Source organism: Periplaneta americana, chromosome 11, assembly GCF_040183065.1.
Source record: "Periplaneta americana isolate PAMFEO1 chromosome 11, P.americana_PAMFEO1_priV1, whole genome shotgun sequence".
Taxonomy (NCBI): Eukaryota; Metazoa; Arthropoda; class Insecta; order Blattodea; family Blattidae; genus Periplaneta; species Periplaneta americana.
The window spans coordinates 160,836,713-160,847,181 of record NC_091127.1 but is presented as its reverse complement, the minus strand read 5'-3'; the positions used below and the strand labels follow the sequence as shown (position 1 = coordinate 160,847,181).

Below are 10,469 nucleotides of genomic sequence, written 5' to 3'. Positions count from 1 at the left end.
TTCTTTCTTTCTTTCTTTCTCTCTCTCTCTCTTTCTCTCTCTCTCTTTCTTTCTTTCTTTCCTTCTTTCTTTCATTCTTTCTTTCCTTCTTTCTCTCTCTCTTTCTTTGTTTGTTTCTTTCTTTGTTTCTTTCTTTCTTCCTTTCCTTCGTTCTCTCTCTCTTTCTTTCTTTCTTTGTTTGTTTCTTTGTTTCTTTGTTACTTTCCTTCTTTCTCTCTCTCTTTCTTTCCTTCGTTCTCTCTTTCTTTCTTGCTTTCTCTCTCTCTTTCTTTCTTTCTCTCTCTCTCTTTCTTTCTTTCTCTCTCTCTTTCTTTCTTTCTTTCCTTCTTTCTCTCTGTCTTTCTTTCTTTCCTTCCTTCTCTCTCTCTTTCTTTCTTTCTTTGTTTGTTTGTTTCTTTCTTTCTTTCCTTCGTTCTCTCTCTTTTTCTTTCTTTCTTTGTTTCTTTCTTTCTTTCTTTCCTTCGTTCTCTCTTTCTTTCTTTCTTTCTCTCTTTCTTTCTTTCCTTCTTTCTCTCTCTCTTTCTTTCTTTCTTTCCTTCGTTCTCTCTCTCTTTCTTTGTTTGTTTGTTTGTTTCTTTCTTTCTTTGTTTCTTTGTTTCTTTCCTTCTTTCTCCCTCTCTTTCTTTCTTTCTTTATTTCTTTCTTTCCTTCTTTCTCTCTCTCTCTTTCTTTCTTTCTTTCTTTCTTTCTTTCCTTCTTTCTCTCTCTCTCTTTCTTTCTTTCTTTCCTTCGTTCTCTCTCTCTTTCTTTCTTTCTTTGCTTCTTTCTTTCTTTCTTTCCTTCTTTCTCTCTCTCTTTCTTTCTTTCTTTCTTTCCTTCGCTCTCTCTCTCTTTCTTTCTTTCTTTCCTTCTTTCTCTCTCTCTTTCTTTCTTTCTTTCTTTCTTTCTTTCTTTCTTTCATCTGTTGAGTGTTCTGCCTGATCCAGAAGTTAGTACTAATTTGAGGAGTTAAGTACAGCTTACAGCAGTAAAATTTTGAAAATATTCAACATTTTTTCCTCCATTACTGTATCTTGTACAATAATGAAAATTAATATGTGTAAAACACTGTCCTTCTGCTATATGAAAAAAAGAATATTTTTACGATTTAAAAAAATTCTTTACAGTTTTCTTTGTTTCAAAATTCAGTTCACTGTGCAGTGATGAAGCGTTTCCCACATAACTCAAAAACTATCCAACATTCTGTGATGTAATTTTGTGTATGTATTTATGCATGTCATATCTACAACATGATGCAAGGTAACTTCTCTACCTTTGATAGATTGTCTGATAAAAAATAAATTCATTTAAAAATGGTCAAATATCAGTATTTTCTTCTAACAAAAAATTTAAAAAAAAATATTTATTAAGGAATGTATTTGAAAGAGCATTATATTGTAAAGTCCACACCTGTGGAGTAACGGTCAGCGCGTCTGGCCGCGAAACCAGGTGGCTCGGGTTCGAATCCCGGTCGTGGCAAGTTACCTGGTTGAGGTTTTTTCCGGGGTTTTCCCTCGACCCAATACTAGCAAATGCTGGGTAACTTTCGGTGCTGGAGTCCGGACTCATTCACCGGAATTATCACCTTCATATCGTTCAGACGCTAAATAACCTGAGATGTTGATGCAGCGTCGTAAAATAACCCAATAAAATAAAAAAAGTATTCTAGACATGAGTTACAGCAATAAAATAAAAGAGAGAATATGAAAAAGTTAACAACTTTATGAGTTATGGGGGAAACGCTTCATTACTGCACAGTAAATTGCCACCACTTTGAATTTTGAAAAGAAAATATATATATATATATATATATATATATATATATATATATATATATATATAATTTTTTTAAGTCGTAAAAATATTTTCTTTCATATAGCAGAAGGACAGTGTTTTACACATACCTACCAATTTTCGTTATTGTACAAAATACAGTAATGGGGTAAAATAAATTTTGAAAAATTCCAACAATTTTACTCCTGTAAGCTGTACCTAACCCCTTAAAGGGTAGGTACTTTTTTCTAATAGAATTATCTATGTCACAGTAGGAATTTCCAGTATGTATATTTTCGGAAAATGCATTTTTCAATTATTGTTTCTAGCACTAGTATTGTGAATCGTGATGAAATGATGAAAATTAATAAAATTAATTATATCAAAGATATAACCTACGAAATCTTAATAATCAGCATACTTTTTTCAACTTAATATTGGCAGAATTCAAACTGAAGTCTCTTATTAGGTAAAAACTGAAATCGTGGCCATATATCAAATACAAATCTCACCGCATCCATCTATATTGAATAAAAATACTTCGTGTGTAATTATATTTTCATTTATCGGCTTTGTAGAATTGACTTAAACTTTTCCATTGGGACTATACCAAGTTATCCATCATTTCTTTATAATGAATATAAATTAATACATATAGGCAGCACCATTTACAAAATGTATACATAGTTACAAATAGCAAAGCTTCTTAAATATATGCTCATCTTAAGGTACAGAGGTGTGAAAATTATTAGAATAATCTTAATTTTAAAGGTTTTTTAATAGTTCCTCCACAAATATTCATTGAATTGATTAATATTGGTATATAATATTACTATACTGATGTAGGATATATTTACTACTAACAATGAATTAATTAAGAAATGCTTTAAACAAATTGTTCTTTGCGTTTACATTGTTGTGAAGGTTCAAATGAACGTATACATCTGTTTTGTGCATATAATGTTTTATGTTTCCAATTCCGCCAACATAATATAATAATTTCTGAATTCCCATAACAATTGTAAAATAAGAAAAATACCAATGTACAACAATGCTTTCCGGCATTGTTAGTAGTAAATATATCCTACATCAGTATAGTAATATATACCAATATTCATCAATTCAATTAATATTTGTGAAGGAACTATTAAAAAACCTTTAAAATGAAGATTATTCTAATCATTTTCACACCTCTGTAATTTTATCTTAAAATAAAGCGGTACCTATAAACGATTTATTAAAGTTCAAAGCGGATTTTGTGTATGCTGTGGTGCCCATTTAATAATTTTATGAGACATAGAAAATTACACAACTATAATAAGGTACGTACGTAAGGAAGATACATATATTAACATTGTGGGTTGAACAGAACTTGAATTATATTTGTGCCGCCATCACGCAAGTCGGTCGAAAATAGCTCATATACGCTGTCATATTGTACAGGGACATCATTTTATTTTTACTTCAATTTTTATTGTACCCGAGTTTTTGAATGTACTTCACTCCCACCCCTTCTACTAATGAAGTTCAACCGTCCTCCACACAGATACAAGACCGCATATACAGTCACAGTAGCCTTACGGTCATAGTAAACAGTACGTTCCAAAAATATGTTCGCGTCTTCCAGTGACGAAAGGGCTTTAAATATTGAATCATTTTCACACAGGTACTGTCGTCCATTTGCCTACGTCGTATCCCAGTTTCCCCCATCAGCTTTTATTCGCCAGCTAGTGGTTGGGCTGTCTTAGTATTTTTTCTGAGAACATAAATTTCTGTTAGGAATTGGACGTCTACGTAATATTATACAACTGTTTAAAATGACTTAAATAAAAGGGCCTTGATAAGTAATTAACTGTCACGTGATTTCCCTCCCTTTCTACGACCCTACGACATAACCACTTTGACGGAGAGTAGGTAGTATGTCTGAGTAAATTTATCTTTTCGGGTCGAGGAGAAGTGAAGATTGAATTTACAGTACGTAAGGTAATCTTTTATAGAGCATGTACAGAATTATTTCAACATGAGTTACTAGTACGAAGGACAAAACTGGTAATTGGAATTACATACAATAGACTATAGTGCGATAATATGCAAAAAGAGCTGAAGCCTGTATCGAAATGAACGGCCACCATTTTAAAAAATGTGTTTAAATATCCATATTATGATTATTTTTCAATTTAACTTCATTCTCTATATTGTACGCTAATGTCCTGTAGACAGTATAATATACACTGCAAAATGAATACGTCCACATGGATAGCTCAGTTCGTGAGTAAAAACACTCATTGTTAATACTGTACTGTATTTTGATTAAACAAAAACCTAATGTAAAATGATCAAACTCAAAAGCGCAATATTTCCTAGTTTACGTAAATGGATGAACTACTTTCCTTCCCTCCTATACCTAGTAAAGTGATTTGTTTGTATATTACGCCAGTATCATCGAACTCCAGTCGTGGAAGGAAGTAGCAAACGGCGCTGATCCAGAGGTATAGGCAAGTTAATATTAAAAATGTTAGTAAAAATAAAATGATGTCCCTGTATATCCATTCAAAATGAATTATTAACACAACAGTTAAAGCTCCATATTGAAATTATTTGTAGCTGCAGTATCTTGTAATTTGTGTTGCTGTTCTTTTTATCAATTTAAACTTTTATATTTTTTCTCATATAATGCTAAGAGTAGATTTATATACACTCTTTCATTCTTACAACTTGCAAGCTCGAAGGTAAAGGTTGGTAATACTGTCATACGGGTAATATTGTGATAGTTCTTTTTGAGAATTTATTACAATTTTGCTGAACGAGAGGTGGATCAGTTTTGTGCAGCAATTTGTCCACGAACATCCCCTTAAAAACCGATCTTCCTCTCGCTCAGTAAAATAGTAATAAATTCTCAAAAATAACTGTCACAATATTGCTCATATCACGATATTACCAACCCCTACCCTATATACAATAAAATTTTGTACACGATTTTGTCTTATTTGATGACTTCGCAGTTCTAATTATAATTGCAATATCTGAAAAAGACATTATTGTGGCACATATTTATTTTAATCTCGTCATTTGTTTTCCTATACACTTTTTCGATGTGATTTAATATCTCCATAGTAACAGACACTGCTATTTATTTAATTATGCAATATCTGTATTTCTTCTGATTGATTATATGGAACTCCATTGTTGGCTTTGTGGGATCTAAGCTATGACTTGCAAAATTTGGGTATATATCCCATCAAATGACCAGTAATTTATCTTGAAAATTGTTTCAGAAAAAGTGCTATCAGTCTTTTGTAATGACACTATAACAGTCTGTGAGACTAAAGAAAATTCCACATTAAGAAAAATATTGAGCATCAAATGACCAGTTGCCATAGAAACAACTACCTATAGCTTCTACAGTGTACTAGACAAGGCCCTTAAAACCAATGCTTTTTCTTAATATGGAATGTTCAATATACTTCCACATGACTTCCCGAACTGGTTTCTTCCCAAAATTCTCATTTTAGTCATGCATTTCGAAACAAGTTCAGAATTTGTAAGAGTAAATATGGACATAATTATACATAGATATCCCTGCCTTTCAGTTTTCCCCCTCTTATGATGATGATGATGATGATGATGATAATAATAATAATAATAATAATAATAATAATATGATAACTCATATGGTCACTTAAAATAGATTACAGTATCTCGGGATGGGAACCAGCACGTGCCATACAGTGGAAACTCTGTTCCAAAAACTTCATTAAATCGACCAGAAGAATATTAATTAAGGTAAAAATTAAAAAATCAGTAATGTTTAGTTATATCATTAAATTATTGTATATGGGAACAATACAAAATTACAAACGAGTGACTGTATTTGGCCTTATATGTACTGTGTGGTAATAATTGTGGATCTCGTTTCACTGCAGGATTTCGGATAATTTTTCAACAGTGTAGCTGCACTCCTACATAAACATTTACTCCACAAATCAGTAACAGAATGCAGGTTTCCAAATATAACGTTTTCGATTATTCTTTTATAAACTTATAAAGTTAAACTCGTTTTTAAATCTTAATTCGTCTCAATAAACGTGTGTATTGTCTGCGGTTTAGGAATGGCGTTGTCCCTTTCTGTTACGACGGATAAGGTCTCTAACTTCATGCACGAGGAATACCGATTCAGTGCACCATCTGAGGTACGAAGTCTATACTGCCGTCCATCGGGTAGTGGTCGAGACAGGCGTGATGTTGGGGTTTTGGACATGTAGGCCACTTCCAAATTGGATACGCGTGTATACTACTGTTATAGTAACTAAAACTCCCGACAGGTGCATGCTTCAAGTAGTCCATTCCGTACTTGTTCCAAGCATAGAGGCCTGGGTTTGCGACTCCCCTGACCCAGGCCCCTAGCATATACACCCTCGTGGGGGTTTCCCTCACGTCAGCGGGCAGGAAGATGCTGGTCAGGGTGTCTGTGCCCCACATCTGGATATTGATCTCTGGCGTCCACAACTGGAAATAACCTTTTTCTTCAGGGTTGAAACTCTTTAGCTTCAAGCCCTTGACGTTGAAGACCTTCTGCTTCTTGTAGAAGGTGAGGTACTCTCGGGTGTCGAAGTGCACGTCGGCGCCCACATCCCAAGGCAGGTGACTTCGTAGCTTGACGGCGCCGAGAAGCGTGCCCGACTGCAGCTCGTACCCGATGCCGTAGCGTGCCGCGAATTCATCCAGCGTCTTCCACGCGCGCGCCATCTGCACCAGGCAGCACGACGGCATCAGGTGCTCCTTCAGCCGCTTGCCCGACCTGCACGACAGACCCACCTCCTTGCAGGAGAAGAGGTAGATGATATTGGGCGGCACGAATATCCGATGCACGTCCCACTGCTTGGCGAGCGCCAGCCACGAGTTCTGCTTCTGGTGGCTCTGCTCGTACAAGTTGTTCCTCCCTTGCGTGAAGTACATGACATCGGGACAGTTCACGACCAGCATATTAGCTTGCTTCACTCGTAGAAACCAGTCGTTGAACAACACGTCCACAGGGAGGTCTTCACTAAATTTTATTTCCCTCAGTAAGCTTGTCCTTGCAACGAAAGGACCTTCTAGGTGGTCACAGAACATACAACCATAAGCGGAATGTTTGTAGCCCTCAACTATTCGCAGAAAATAGTTCCTGATATCAGTCTGATAACAACCGACTTTCCAGTGTCCTGTGAGGTTTCTGAACGCGCCCCCCGCCACCCCCACGTAGTCCGACACGGATATCATGTATATCTGGCGCTCTAACCTTGCGTAAGCGTTGAAATGAGACAGATCTTTGGCTATGAGCACGTACGGAGTCTTCACTTGTCGCATGAGGAGGTTCCAGATCACGCCTGGTGTGAGGAGGTAGCGGGACTCCACGTTCACTATGCGGACGTTCCCGCGCGTCCTTGCAAGAAGGAACGTCTTGTGCGTGTACGTGATGTTGACGTCCCCGACTAGCACCGGCACGAACAGGTGGTAACCGCGGATCCCGTCCAACATGGTTTGGAGTCTCTCGGGGAACGTCTTCGAGTCCTTCTCCACGTTGTTGATCACGATGGTGATGAGTTCGCTGATCGGTCGCTTCCGCACCTTCCCGTTGCACAGCGGCGGCTCGTTTTGCTGGTAGAATAAGTAATCGCCTCTGGAAAAGTTGTGCGTGTTTCCGCACACGTCGGTTTCTCTCTCGGTTTCAGTTGCATTTTCGGAGCTGTTGGCTCTAGCAGACGTCAGCATCTGATAGTCGCTGAGCGCGACGCGGGGATCCAACTGTCCAACAATCGTGTTCAGTCTCAGAAGAATTCGGGGGTCAACCTTGCATTCACCACCTAGAAAAAACAGTATATTTTTATAATAATAATAATAATAATAGTTTTATTTTCCCTGTCAGAGTTAAGGTCATGAGGCCTTCTCTTCCACTCAACCACGATCAAATCACATACAGAAAAGTACATACTGGTATACAAATATTAACTTAAAAATAATAATAAACACAATTAAGTAAAAAAGAGAGATTGAATATATATATATACACAATCAGTATTAACTTTAAAATAACAATAATAAAAAATATACATAATTAAAAAAAGAGACTGAATACATAATCACAAACAGGAAAATATATTCTAGTATACAAGTATTAACTAAAAAAAAAAAGAATACAAATGAGTATAATCTCACAACTAAAGGAATAGTACAATTAGTATGATCAGCACAGCACGGGTTACATTGAGACAAATACAGTTATCTAGATATTAGTGTTCATGGAAAAATAAAGTAATGACTGTGTAAAATAATAATAATAGTAATAATACTTACTTACTTACAAATGGCTTTTAAGGAACCCGAAGGTTCATTGCCGCCCTCACATAAGCGCGCCAGCGGTCCCTATCCTGTGCAAGATTAATCCAGTCTCTATCATCATACCCCACCGCCCTCAAATCCATTTTAATATTATCCTCCCATCTACGTCTCGGCCTCCCTAAAGGTCTTTTTCCCTCCGGTCTTCCAACTAAGTAATAATAATAATAATAATAATAATAATAATAATAATAATAATAATAATAAATAAAAATTATACCTAAAAAACTAATTCTGTGCATTTAATATATTTCTAAACAACCTAATTTTAAACAACTGAGGACTACGACTACCCCTGATTTCCAGCGGCAGCGAATTTCAAGAGCGCGCCATGGCTATTGAGAAAGAACTTGAGTACAGAGATGTCTGATGACGTGATATTGATAGCAACAGATTGTGCTGTGAAAGTGTATTACAATTATGATGTGAAGCTAGGAGAGTAAACCGAGAGACAAGGTAGTTTGGTGTGGAATCATGTATAATTCGATATAGCAGGCAAAGAGAATGTACTAAACGTCGATCTTGCAAGCGGAGCCAGCATAATACATGAAAGAAATCAGACTAATGTTGTGATACCTTTGTAATACCCCATCATAACAACTGATTATCATTGTCCATTAAAAAATTATACTATACTCAGGCTGTAAGCCAAGGTAGGCAAACATGAGCTCCCTAAAGCGCAAACATTACTATCTCTACTTCCTCCACCCCCTGTCAGCAACTCTCTCTTCATTTCTGTTTAATCAGTCCTTAGCTACACAACGTAAACATTCATTGGCGAGCAGTTTACACAGTATTTGAAAATGGCACTGTCTGAAGTACCAAGTTAGGCTACAGCTTCAAAAAGGAATAGGAATATTATTATTTTGTTGCTCAAGGAGTTAATAATACTAATTGCCTATTATGTTCCGTTCAATTTCGTTATCCAGGGTGTTAAAAAAAAAGTATCCAATATTTTAGGGTCGACCTGGTTGGCAAGTTGGTATAGAATAATTTCGAGGGAAAAATTGTTCCGGAGCCGGGTATCGAACCCGGGACCTTTGGTTTAACGTACCAACGCTCTACCACTGAGCTACCCGGGAACTCTAATCGACACCGATCCAATTTTTCCCTCTATATCCACAGACCTCAAAGTGGGCTGACAACCGTCAAGCAACCAACTTCGAGTGCACACTAACTCCGTGTGACTTAAATTGTGGTTTTCTGTTAACGAACAGTGACATGTATTATGCAAATCAAGATTTCAGGTATAACTCCCTGTAAAGTTGTTTGAATAATTTCGAGGGAAATACCCGGCTCCGGAACAATTTTTCCCTCGAAATTATTAAATCAACTTTACAGGGAGTTATACCTGAAATCTTGATTTGCAAGTTGGTATAGTTCTGGCCTTCTATGCCCAAGGTTGCGGGTTCGATCCCGGGCCAGGTCGATGGCATTTAAATGTGCTTAAATGCGACAGGCTCATGTCAGTAGATTTACTGGCATGCAAAAGAACTCCTGGGGGACAAAATTCCGGAACATCCGGCGACGCTGATATAACCTCTGCAGTTGCGAGCGTCGTTAAATAAAACATAACATTTTTTAATATTTTAGGAGGTGGTAGTATGCATCAAAACAAGAAAATAATGTCTAATAAACATGGGTCCTACAGCACATACTTTCTGAGATCTGAACACTTGTTCATAGGTGCTCAATTTGACGTCCATTCATGGCAATGCATTCCTCTGCCCTTCGGCGTAAGGGATCACGCATTGTTTGAAATTGACCTGGTTGTTCTTGATAACCAAAATTCTAGGGGAGTTATGTTTGGGGAACGAACACCCAAGGTTTGGGGCCTCCCTGATCAATTCAGCGGTACTGAAATGTCAACGTCAGGTGTCCACGCACATTGCGGAAAAAATGTGCTGGTGTGCCATCATGCATGAACCACATCTGTAGTCTTTGCTGACATGGCACATACTCCAGCAAGGTAGGCAATACGTCAATAAGAAAGTCCTGATAACGAGCCCCAGTTAATGTCTGTGGTAGCACGTATGGCCCTTAATCTATCGACAGAAACGCCTGCCCATACGTTGATTGAGAATCGGTGCTGATGCCTTATTTCTTCAACTGCATGGAGATTTTCATCAGTCCACAGATGCTGATTACGAAAATTCATAACACCATCTCCGTTGAACCCCGCTCATATCAGCAACCAGACTTTTGTTTTCAGTATTCCTCGTGACGTATCATTATTCCATGAACTACGGTATGATTATCTGGTAGTCTGCTGTATTGTAGGACAGAAAAAAGCATTGCCATAAATGCACGTCACATTGAGCACCTCCTATGAACAAGTGTTG

General features: G+C 37.1%; 1 protein-coding gene across 1 annotated transcript in view; it reads right to left on the bottom strand.

Annotated features, from left to right (window-relative positions):
- Positions 1 to 5,817: 5,817 nt before the first annotated feature.
- Positions 5,818 to 10,469, bottom strand: part of LOC138709516 (uncharacterized) — an 82,520-nt gene continuing 77,868 nt past the window's right edge. The window contains exon 4 of the mRNA XM_069840337.1: positions 5,818 to 7,595. Within this exon, the coding sequence (XP_069696438.1) occupies positions 5,926 to 7,595 (1,670 nt within the window). The 3' untranslated portion in view covers positions 5,818 to 5,925. The remainder of the gene's footprint in view (positions 7,596 to 10,469) is intronic.